This window comes from Anabrus simplex, chromosome 1 (genome assembly GCF_040414725.1).
Source record: "Anabrus simplex isolate iqAnaSimp1 chromosome 1, ASM4041472v1, whole genome shotgun sequence".
Classification (NCBI taxonomy): Eukaryota; Metazoa; Arthropoda; class Insecta; order Orthoptera; family Tettigoniidae; genus Anabrus; species Anabrus simplex.
The window spans coordinates 662,468,094-662,480,467 of record NC_090265.1 but is presented as its reverse complement, the minus strand read 5'-3'; the positions used below and the strand labels follow the sequence as shown (position 1 = coordinate 662,480,467).

Genomic DNA, 12,374 nt, shown 5'->3' with positions numbered 1-12,374 from the left:
ATAATAATAATGTCCTCCTCTGTGGTATAGTGGTTACTGTGATTAGCTGCCACCCCCGGTGGCCCGGGTTCGATTCCCGGCTATGCCACGAAATTTGAAATATCGTACAAGGACTGGAAGGGGTCCATTCAGCCTCGGGAGGTCAAATGAGTAGAAGGGGTTCGATTCCCAACTCAGCCATCCTCCAAGTAGTTTTCCGTGGTTTCCCACTTCTCGTCCAGGCAAATGTCGGGATGGTACCTAACTTAAGGCTACGGCCGCTTCCTTCCCTCTTCCTTGTCTATCACTTCCGATCCTCCCATCCCTCACAAGGTCAATGTTCAGCATAGCAGGTGAGGTCGCCTGGGCGAGGTACTCGTCCTCTTTTCCAATTGTATCCCCTACCCAAGGTTTCATGCTCCAGGACACTGTCCTTGAGGCGGTAGAGGTGGCATCCCTCGCTTAGCCCGAGGGAAAAACCAACCCAGGAGGGTAATTGGATTAAGAAATAATAATAATAATAATAATAATAATAATAATAATAATAATAATAATAATAATAATAATAATAATAATAATAATAATAATAATAATAATAATAATATGTATTACACTAAAGTTTAAAAATGGAATTTAACAATTTACATACTTAGTAATCTAACCCTACAAGAGGTGATTGTAGGACCAGTAATCAACTATCCTTAATCCTTAAATACAGATTTTGATACTACCCTGTGTAGCCGCGGTGCCTCAGGCAGCAGCGCGCCGGCCTATCACCGCTGGGTTCCGTGGTTCAAATCCCGGTCACTCCATGTGAGATTTGTGCTGGACAAATCTGAGGTGGGACAGGATTTTCTCCTGTCATCTTTCATTCCGGCAACACTCTCCAATATAATTTCATTTCATCTGTCAGTCATTAAACATTGCCCCCAGAGGAATGCGACAGGCTTCGGCAGCCGGCACAGTTCCTTCCCTCGTCGCTAGATGGGGGCTTGATTCATTCCATTCCTGACTAGCTGTGATTTTCATTTTTTCATTTCATTGAGATACCAGAATCCAGCTTTATATTATTGATGCTAGTAAAATACAGTTCAAGTTATTTTAAATAAAACGTTAAATTATGTAAATATATGCGAGATTTCCTCAAATATGTAAAAATATGCCCTAAAGATGGAAATATTGGCAAATATGGAAAATTAAACATTTTTGAATCATTGCAAATATCCTAATTTTGTAACGGTATGGCAACATTTTTACTATGGATAATGAAAAATACATATATATTTACATAGAAATCCCAGCACTGATTATGATGATGATCACGATGGTGGTGTTAATAAGGTTTCTTCTTTCTCTCTATTACGTATATTATTGTAACATCCCCGTCTTCTTTTATATAGTCGCGAAATAAGGTCGCTGCCGTAAAATCGAGAGAAATAAAAGATACCAGTGTTCCGGCTCGAACTTACTTCCCCAGATGCTTACAATTCTTCACGTACGACTAACAGATGGAGTGTCACCCATTTCATCTAACGCTGAACTGGAGCATTTAATTAATTACGAGATAGGGTGACTCATCGCCTCTGAAGGAAGAGGTAGTGGACAGAAAAGAATTATATGCTCTGTTCTACAACCGCACCTTCCATTGTGAAAATTTAAATCAATGGACATTTATCTCAAGTCGAACATGTAGGTGTAAGAAATACGACTGCTTTTAACGTTCTCTCGGAATTAGAAATCAAGAATTTATGCAGCGTTACTGTGAAGAAATACTGCAGTTTAGGGTTCTTCTATCTAACCGTATGGAGATAAATTGACTTTAGTTCAAGAGGAGAGGGATAATTTTAAGTACCTAGTATTTGTAATTGAAGGGGACGGATAGAAAAGGGCATGTATCAAATTTTGCACGAGACTAGAAATCTTATTTTTTTTCGAATGCTTAATTGTTGTGACGAAGACATCGTCCCTGGATGTAGTCCAGTAGCGGATCTAGGATATGCCTAAATATTTTAGGTGGGCTCCGACTTAAGGCCTGGGCTCGGTTACGGGCAGGACGTCGTGAAACACAAGGCTGGCTGTGATCTGGAGATGTCACGTACAATGCGCCATGATAGGACGTGCGGGCAGCTAGACAGGCCAGTTGCATTTTTGTCAACCAGCAGAAGAGAAATACGAATATACACGGTGGTCGGGAAAGACGTGAACCGGCTATGGGAGTGTTAGAGGGTTGGTCATGCTGGTAAATAATTTGAAATAAATAATTCGATATCTCACACCGTTGTCATTTTATCATCTGCTGAAATTAGCCCATCAGATCACTTTGCGGGTGAATTCAAAAGGACTTTGAGAGATGGTGTTGCTAAATTTGCTTAAGACCGGCCTGAGAGCACCAATCGAAGAAAAACTTTACTTTTCTTTTGCTAGCGGCTTTACGTTGCACCGACACAGACAAGTCTTATGGCGACGATGGGATAGGAATGGGAAGGAAGCGGCCGTGGCTTTAATTAAGGTACAGCCCCAGCATTTGCCTGGTGTGAAAATGGGAAACCATGGAAAACCACCTTCAGGGCTGCCGACATTGGGATTCGAACCCGCTATCTCCCGGATGCAAGCTCAGAGCTGCACGCCCCTAACCCCACGGCAAACTCGCCCGGTAAAAGAAACTTTACTGAGGGAGTGATTTGAACACGGACCTCTTAGCTGACAGGATCGCACTAAAGTAAGTACGGTACGGCAGTGGTATTCAAACTTTTGGTTGGCGTACTCCCGAAGTACGAGTATATTGCGGTTATACTAGGAATAGCAAATGATTGTTGCTGGATGCCAAATAATCATAATCATAATCATAATCATAATCATAATCATAATCATAATCATAATCATAATCATAATCATAATCATAATCATAATCATCAGCTCATCCCGTTTGCTCAGGGTCCCTGCACGCACTGAGGCATGAAAGAATTGTGGCCAGGGATTTAAGGTCACTTGTCCTTCCAGACACTATGGAATTTTCAACTGAAAATCCCATCCCAGCAACACCAGGAATCAAACCACTGTAGCTGGGATGATAGGCAAGCAGTTAAGCCGTACACGACCCTGTTTCCCAACAATAACAATAATGTATTATATACATGTATATACATATATTTAATCCCTGGGCAAAGAAAAACTTCGTAATTCATGAGGTTTTATTGACACCAATAGCAAGGGCACAAACAGGCCAACAGATGGCGCTGGACAGCAAACACGTCAGTAATGCCGCATTAGATCCGTGCGCAGTATAAAAAGAGCTGTCGTGAGAGAGGCCGTCAGATGCGCCTGCAATCGCGGCATGTTGCCGTTACCGGAAAATACACTTGTTAGTGAAGATTTATTTACTTTTTTTTGGTGTCAATAGAACCCCACGTCATACCAAACATGTGTGTCAGTTATTGCGTCTCTACCTCCAATATTACGTTAAATATTGCCTCGTCAAATTTTAATTGACTTTAGGTCAACCTGTATAAACATTTGTGTTTAATTTCTAAAACCTTGACTTTTTTTTGACTTAATGAAGTCCTCACTTCTCTCCACTCTACTATTAGACTTAACACATCTAAACAGTGCTTCAAAATTACAGTATAGTACGCAAAACGTTTAGTGATACTTCGGCTCCCTAGTGCTGAATCGGTACACCTCGGTTATTTTCGAGATTCGTATTGGCAACCTTTGACACACAAACTATGAATCGATAATACATCGCCGTGAGACATCTGGCATACTTTACGTACTAGTACTGTTGTTGTTTACACAGCAAAGCTAAAATATAGAATTCATGCTAGGAACAAGATTACCGGGCGAGTTGGCCGTGTGCGTAGAGGCGCGCGGCTGTGAGCTTGCATCCGGGAGATAGTAGGTTCGAATCCCACTATCGGCAGCCCTGAAGATGGTTTTCCGTGGTTTCCCATTTTCACACCAGGCAAATGCTGGGGCTGTACCTTAATTAAGGCCACGGCCGCTTCCTTCCAACTCCTAGGCCTTTCCTATCCCATCGTCGCCATAAGACCTATCTGTGTCGGTGCGACGTAAAGCCCCTAGCAAAAAAAAAAAAAAGAACAAGATTCGCATCGAGAACTGTTATATAATATGTGTGTGTGACACAGTTGTTGGCTTAAGATCATTAAGGTTTAGAAAATTCATATCTATCGATCATACTATCGATTCAATTCAGATTTAATTCCTATTCAGTTGGCATTATTACCGGAACCGGGGTGGCTCCCTCCTTACCCCTCCCCCAACCCGGGAAACCAAGTATCACTAAAAGTTTCACGGACTATACAAGATACTGCATGCAGATGTAACATGGACGAACTGTGACAGAGATTAACTCACCCATGCGGTGGCGTACGGCGCACAGCGAAGAGAAGTTGTACTGTCCCGCCGACAGCACGAGGGTTGGCGAGCTGTTCGCTGTGGGCATAAGCAGCTCCAGCAGCTCTGTTTCGCTAAGCCCGAACTCCGTACACGACAAGAAGGAGGCCAGGCGTGAGATGGCCAGCCGGCCATATCGAGATTCCAAATCTTCTAGCGCTGCCTCCACTCCTGCTTCCAAATCGGCTTTCTCTGTACACATTAATGTCTGCATTATGATACACTGAAAAGATGAAACACGGTAAATAGCTGTATTTTTAATGCAAAGAATAGTTTTATTGTTTTGCAATATTTTATTCATTTTAAATTATTTTCCGAAGGTCTTCCTTACTTTAAACTGTTATACATAAGATTATTTTCTTTCGGAAGCAAGCTAATAAATAAAACTTTTCCTGGAATCGATAACACTGCCAAATACAGAATTAATTTCCAAGCATCAGATCAATATGATGTTCATTTGAACTATTATTGTGTATTAATATGTATAAATGCTGAATGAAAGGAGTACTGCTTTAAAATTACGTGTGATACGTACAAAGACACACTATACCATAGAGAACTCACAGAAGACTGTAAATGATAAAATATCCAATTAAAGTTTTAATTATTATAAATAAATAAATAAATAAATAAATAAATAAATAAATAAATAAATAAATAAATATGAGAACGTATTTTTATGTTATTTTCAACATTAAAAGTAGAAAGAGAATGTGTTTCGTGATTTATTTCCAGCGTCTATAGAGGGAGAACTTAACAACCTTAGCCTCTAATTTCTGCAGTGGGGAGGGGAAGAACTATTTATACAGGGTTTCCGGCTTGAATGCGAGAAAATGAAAACGAACATCTTGAGAAGTAATAGAGATAATTATTGGTGGTTTCCTTCTACAAGTAGAGAAACTCAAAATGTTATTTTACGTATCTAATACGCCCCGACAAGCGCACCATTAATGGCGCGACAGACGTCGAAGCTGTATTCCACCTCTCTCAATGTGGTTTGTTGCACTGCAGGTGTAGCATGTGCGATACCTGGTGGAATGATGCAATTAAATGTGAAAACTGCATTTAACGTGTACATGTTTAATTAATTAAGCATCCCAACATACAAGTGGCCTGCAAGATAGGTGTTCCATTTGTCTCCCTTCTTTGAAGGTTAGGCAGCTCAGACGGCTGCGTAAGACAGCACGCGCGCGTTCCGCTACCTGACTTTACGTCGCACCGACACAAATATGTCTTATGGCGACGATGGAATAGGAGAGGGCTAGGAGTGGAAGGAAGCGGCCGTGGCTTTAATTAAGGTATAGCCCCAGCATTTGCCTGGTGTGAAAATGGAAAACCAAGGAAAACCATATTTAGGGCGCCGACATTGGGATTCGAACCCACTATCTCTCGGATGCAAGCTCACAGCTGCGGGCCCTTAACTGCACGGCCAACTCGCCCGGTGAGCTGTTTGTTAGGCTTTCACAACCTTGTTTTCGGCTGGAATATCAACTGGGACTGAGCAACGATGTTCCCCACGTGCGTACCAATCAGGAAATATATCGCTTTCGATATCGGGCCACATCAAGCACGCCGATGGGGGGGAGTGCAATACAGATTGGGCGTCTGTCGCACCACTAATGATGCGCATATCGAGGCGAATTAGGTATGAAAATAAACATTTTGTCCGCCTCTGTGGTGTAGTGGTTAGTGTGATTAGCTGCCACCCCCGGAGGCCCGGGTTCGATTCCCGGCTCTGCCACGAAATTTGAAAAGTGGCATGAGGGCTGGAACGGGGTCCACTCAGCCTCGGGAGGTCAACTGAGTAGAGGTGGGTTCGATTCCCACCTCAGCCATCCTGGAAGTGGTTTTCCGTGGTTTCCCACTTCTCCTCCAGGCGAATGCCGGGATGGTACCTAACATAAGGCCACGGCCGCTTCCTTCCCTCTTCCTTGCCTATCCCTTCCAATCTTCCCATCCCTCCACAAGGCCCCTGTTCAGCATAGCAGGTGAGGCCGCCTGGGCGAGGTACTGGTCATTCTCCCAAGTTGTATCCCCGACCAAGAGTCTGAAGCTCCAGGACACTGCACTTGAGGCGGTAGAGGTGGGATCCCTCGCTGTGTCCGAGGGAAAAGCCGACCCTGGAGGGTAAACAGATGATGATGATGATGATGAATAAACATTTTCAGTTTCTCTTCTTGTAGAACAAAACCGCTAATGGTTATCTATATTACTCCTCAAGATATTAATTTTTATTTTGTTATTCATTCAAGTTGTACGCACTGTACTCTCTCACGAAGTTATAATACGCATTTCAGTGCTTTCGCTTTCCTTGCTATGTTAATATGTGATGAATTAAGAAAGGGTAAATTATGTAATTACATTATAAGAACAAAAATTTTGGTAAAAGATAGAAATGCATTAATAATTTATTGATAAATAAGAAAAATGTATAGAATAAACAGAAAGATAATGTACGGTCATCTGATTTAACTTTAATGAGCAGGATTTACTTGAGATTGAATATGATGCGTACAAAGACGCTCTATATCGTAGAGAACTCACAAAAGACAATATGATAATTACTATATCCAATTAAAGTTATTATTCATTGTAAATAAATAAATAAATAAATAAATAAATAAATAAATAAATAAATAAATAAATAAATAAATAAATAAATAAAATAGGAAGGATGTATGACCTGCTTGATGAGCGAGTTCTATCAAGCAGTCGGAGGCCCGGAACCGGTCACGTTGAATAGGTGTAAGTTTCAGGGCCTCAGGTGGCAGCAGTGTGGTAGCCACGATGTGCACATTACGGGGCAGAGAGATAGGCAACCAGGATAGCGCTGCCACGATGTCCGAGTCCAGCGGGTTCAGGCGATGTAGGTCGTCAATCAAGATCACCAGTAGTTCATTAGTTGCCGACTCCTCGAACCGTCGAAGAAGAGTCTGTCCAACATGAAGAACAAGCTCATATGTGAATAATAATAATAATAATAATAATAATAATAATAATAATAATAATAATAATAATAATACAAAATACGTACCGTGATTTATTTACGAAGGGGTATCGAAATAAACGGAAGATTTGGAGAGTGAACGTTAAGGTGTAAAACAAGATATTATTGCTTTACTTAAAGATATAGGCTACTTTTGATCAGCTACAGCGGTTGTCAACCGATTCAGTTTCATATCGGAAGGAGGAGGAGGAGGTGGAGGATTCTTCCAAACCATGGGTTACATGACGTATTACTTCAGGGACACACACATTTTAAGTCTGCACGTGCGTCTACTCAGGAACCTGTAGAGTATACAGTGCAGTCACATTCTGTGCAGTTTGCTTCTGATCAGTAACAGTCCAAATGATAGCGGCTGTCGCACTGTACGCCAATTTATTACCAGTTTCACAGTCATAAAATAGGAGTATTTTGTCTTAGCAATGTTTAGACTTCATGAAAATTACGAGGCGTTGTGTTTCTGATATTCTATCATTTGATGAGGAACTGAATTACCTAACATGTTATCCTTGTCAAAGGATGGGAAAGCATGGTACTGATCCATGCTGTGGCGTTGTAAATGAGAACTTTTCCGCCATTCACCTCCATAACACCATTATTCATTGCAAAAAGTGATTCTCAACCCTAGTCAAAGTGTAGATTAGGGCTTTTGTAAGACATTTCTCAAATTATTGGCAAGCAATTTTCTCAGATGTTTCCTTCTAATTCTGTTTCTTGACAAAGTCATGGTAGGACTGCATCACATTGTCACCTACTTTGACTATCAAAGTATTTCAACTCAGCTTTTCCCAACATTTTGCATTGATCACTTTCAGATAGCTGGTAAAACAGTAGATTCGCGTAGCCTGACATCTCGGCAGTTTCTAAGAGTCCCTATATAAACTGGATGGATAATGTTATGAGCGGAATGATATGCTATCATTGTGGGCGAGCTGAATATATCATATACTAAAATAAAATATTGTGTACAAAATGATTTTTCTCAACTCTTTCAGCATAGAGGATGAATTTGAAACGGGTTCATATCTCTCTGGAGGCTAGAGAGAGGGAGAGAGAGAGAGAGAGAGAGAGAGAGAGAGAGAGAGAGAAACACACAATGAATGGAATGCATTCTGTACCAATATCTTCTTCTCCTTCTTAATCTGTTTAACGTCCAGGGTTGGTTTTTCCCTTGTACATACCGACGGATACCACCTATGCCGCCTCAAGGACAGTGTGAGACTTTGGGTCTGGTGGATACAACTGACGAGGAGGACCAGTACCTCGCCCAGGCTGCCTCACCTGCTATGCTGAACAGGGGATGGGAAGATTGGAAAGGATAGACAAGGGAGAGGGAAGGAAGCGGCCGCGGCCTTAAGTTAGGTACCATCACGACATTTGCCTGGAGAAGAAGTGGGAAACCACGGAAACCACTTCGAGGATAGCTGAGGTGGAAATCGAACCCCCTGTATACTGTACAGTTGACCTACCGAGGCTGAGTGACCCCGTTCCAGCCCTCATACCACTTTTTCAAATTTCGTGGCAGAGCCGGGAATCGAACTCGGGTCTCCGGGGGTGGCAGCTAATCACACTAACCACTACACCACGGAGGCGGACTTCTCTACCATCACTTACTATTGCATTGCGTTGTGTTTCGCAGCAGACTAGTTAGTTAGCAGAGGGAACTTTTTAACCCCTGCGGAGCTCCGCGGTAGGAAAATTAAGAATGACCATTTACAAACTTCTAAGGAAGGTGAGGAGGGGAAATAGTGGAATGGGAGGGCAGACATCAGAGTTAAGCAAAGTACAAACTCATACATTTGTGTACACTTAGCTTGTGTAGAATTCACAGGACATATTTTTGTCTTCTCAAGTATTGAATTATAGGGGGCTTTAATTTTGCAATTTCTCCTTAAACAAAGTTGACAGTTTTACTGTTCATTTATTGTGTAATCACTTAGAGAACAGTCTGTATCCGGTTGTGTTGGCCAGGAGGTAGAGTCATCTACATACGAGGGTTGGTGCATAAGTCATTGCAACTATTTTTATCGGCACGGATGCGGGATCTACCAAACAAATGGAAATATACAGATGAGAGTGGGGAGCAAGGTGCTGGGGAATGTGTGAAAATTGCCGAGTATGTCTACCATGTGTAGGATGGAAAGTGACGAGACCTTTGTGCTACATAATGTTTATTCTCAGAGAGAACAGTAACCTCTACGGTAAACCCTCAAAGTAGTTCCCTAAATTGTCCACAACTCGTTGCCAATGATGCGGAAGACGTTGGATACCAGTCGCCTCACCATGCGAATTTCGCAGTCTCGTGTTTCACAGCGTTGTCAATGTCCTCTCGTATCTCCAATGTCTCCCACGGATTGGTTTTTTCACTCTGGGGGTGAGATAAACATCACACGGAGACAAATCCGGTAAGCATGGCGGGTGTTCCAGTACTTCGCACGCTATTCTTGCCTCGTCACATCCATTCTGCACGGAGCCTGACTCACGGTTACGTGAGCGAATCGTATCCATGAAATTTCATTGTATTTTTTTCCCTAAATGGAGGATAATAATTGCTTTCACGCAAATCAACAATAAAATTAGCGGTAAATTGATACCATTATTATTAGACTAATATAGATACGTAACTACGACAAATAATTCGCTGTAGACACGACTCTCTTCTGTGGCATTCCGCTTCATCGTGTCGGCTTTTGTTTCCTCTCTGATGACCAGGGCCAGTACCGACGCGTGGGAGTGCTATGTCTGTGAATTCTTAATATATTTGTCCATCATAACTTGCGCGGACAGTTCAAACGGGAAAATCGAGGTAAAAAGTACATCGTAACACAAAAATGATTCTTATAGAAAAAGAAAAAAGAAAAAACAGCATGACTCCTGGAGCAAGAATTTTATTAATGAGTTATCGCCGAAGAACGGGAATGCTATGTCTCTGAATTCTCAATATCTTTGTCCATCATCACTAGCGCGGGCAGTTCAAACAAGAAAATGGAGGTGAAAAATATATCGTAAATAATACAAAAGTGATTTTTGTTGAAAGAGAAATAGCATGATCCCTGGACCAATAATTAGATCAATTAATTAGTTATGAACACAAGTCAACAACTCGTCCCACCAATTAATATCAAGCAAAGCAAAGATAACTAACTACTCTTTTACGGTTTTCGGAGACGCCGAGGTGCCGGAATTTAGTCCCGCAGGAGTTCTTTTACGTGCCAGTAAATCTACCGACACGAGGCTGATGTATTTGAGCACCTTCAAATACCACCGGATTGAGCCAGGATCGAACCTGCCAAGTTGGGGTCAGAAGGCCAGCGCTTTAACCGTCTGAGCCACCCAGCCCGGCGCAAAGCAAAGAAAAGAAGTTCAAAGAAGTTAAGGGAGCAAATATTTACATGAACAAAAGACATGCTGACGCGCTGTAACGTAGTATAATTTATAACGTAATGTAAGCAATTTATGTATATATTTTTCTAGTAATAATGGTACTTATTAATTTACCGTTAATTTTGCTCTTAATTTGCGTGAAAACAATAATTATTATCTCCCATTTAGGACAAAAATTTCAAGGATACGATTCGTTAACGTACATCTGACTCACTGCTGCTGTCCCATCATCCTGTGCTTATTCCCTGTCCAATACAATGCCATTTCGTGCAGTTTTCATGTACTACGAGTGTCATAGTTGCTATGACATGCCCAACCCTCGTATATCCCTGAGGTTGGCGATCTTGAAATCTTTTGTCTAAGGTGGGTGGATGTTTATAAAATACTCTACCTGGAACCAATTGTTGACATAAAGAGGATCGAAGGACGCATCCTTAGGTAGGAATCCATCAGACAGATGTAACAACAGACAGAGCTGTTGACAGATGACGCGCAGCAACTCCAGGTTGTAGGCAGCCCGAGGGGTGGCTCCACTGCATCTGACCACACGCAGCAGCCGACGGCCGAACCACTGCTCGCAGCTGTTGTAGATGGTGCTGATGAGGGATGTCTTTCCTGAGCCATGAGTTCCCAACAACAGAATGGGACCATGTCGCGAGTTACTGTCATAGGAGGTGATCATGAGGGAGCGGACCTTCTCCAGGGTGTCGCTGCCACTCCAGTCTACGGCAGGAGGTTGTTGACAAAGCGCTAAGTGGCTCAGTGTTTCTTGAAACACCTCCTGTTAAAAATGAAAATCACATCAATATACTACAATAGTATTATTAGGGTCATGCACTTACATGAATGTAGATACTTAAATATAGACTTAAACAAACAGCCATTTGCAGAAGCAGACGAGCAAAATTTCAAACTCAACAGCCTAGAGAGCGAAAAATCGTGTTACTGACGGGTTGCCTAAGAGTCCTTATCTCAAAACTGTGTCAGGAAAAATGTTAACGTCGATCATTTCAGTTTTATTAAGGCGGATTTGTACAGAAAAGATTCAGGAACCATAAGTATAACCATCTTTCTTCAGCTTATCTGAAATTTCTGGGGCTGCTGAAGCCATCCAGCCTCATTTTGGTTCTGTATGGGGGTTTAAGGCTGGATGCCCTTTCTTACGCCGCGCGATTTTTGAGATGAAATTATCAACCCGGAAAAACTAGGACTCAAATCTCAGTCTTTCAGGTGGGAAGCCAGCAGCTGAGCCACGGAGTTAATCATATAAGGATTTCAAGGTTTCGAGCTTCGAGAGTTACATGTTCTCAGTCATTCACTGAACTTTAAATAACACACTCGTGTAAGAAGGAAAACGAGATGAGGCTCATGGTAACAGAAATTTAGTACACAGTATGCTGAAATATCCGAGAGTTCATAATTGGTCACCATAGCGTGTCTAATCTGTATTAAAAATCGTAATGAGCATGTGTCGGTACATTGATTATTTAGGCTAAATTTGCTTATAGTTATCCCTTTCAAGCGTAAGATAGACCATTACAGATTCTTTAGCTTTGATGTCAGTTTTTCTGTTTTTCTGAGTTCTTATAAGTGA

The 12,374-nt window shown here is 41.8% G+C and overlaps 1 protein-coding gene across 1 annotated transcript in view; it reads right to left on the bottom strand.

The window, feature by feature from the left end:
- LOC136857286 (protein qui-1) overlaps positions 1–12,374 on the bottom strand; it is a 2,256,165-nt gene that overhangs the window by 196,779 nt on the left and 2,047,012 nt on the right. The window contains exons 11-13 of the mRNA XM_068225125.1: positions 11,172–11,561; positions 7,076–7,325; positions 4,354–4,584 (exon numbers count right to left, since the gene is read on the bottom strand). Coding sequence (XP_068081226.1) covers positions 4,354–4,584; positions 7,076–7,325; positions 11,172–11,561 — 871 coding nt within the window. The remainder of the gene's footprint in view (positions 1–4,353; positions 4,585–7,075; positions 7,326–11,171; positions 11,562–12,374) is intronic.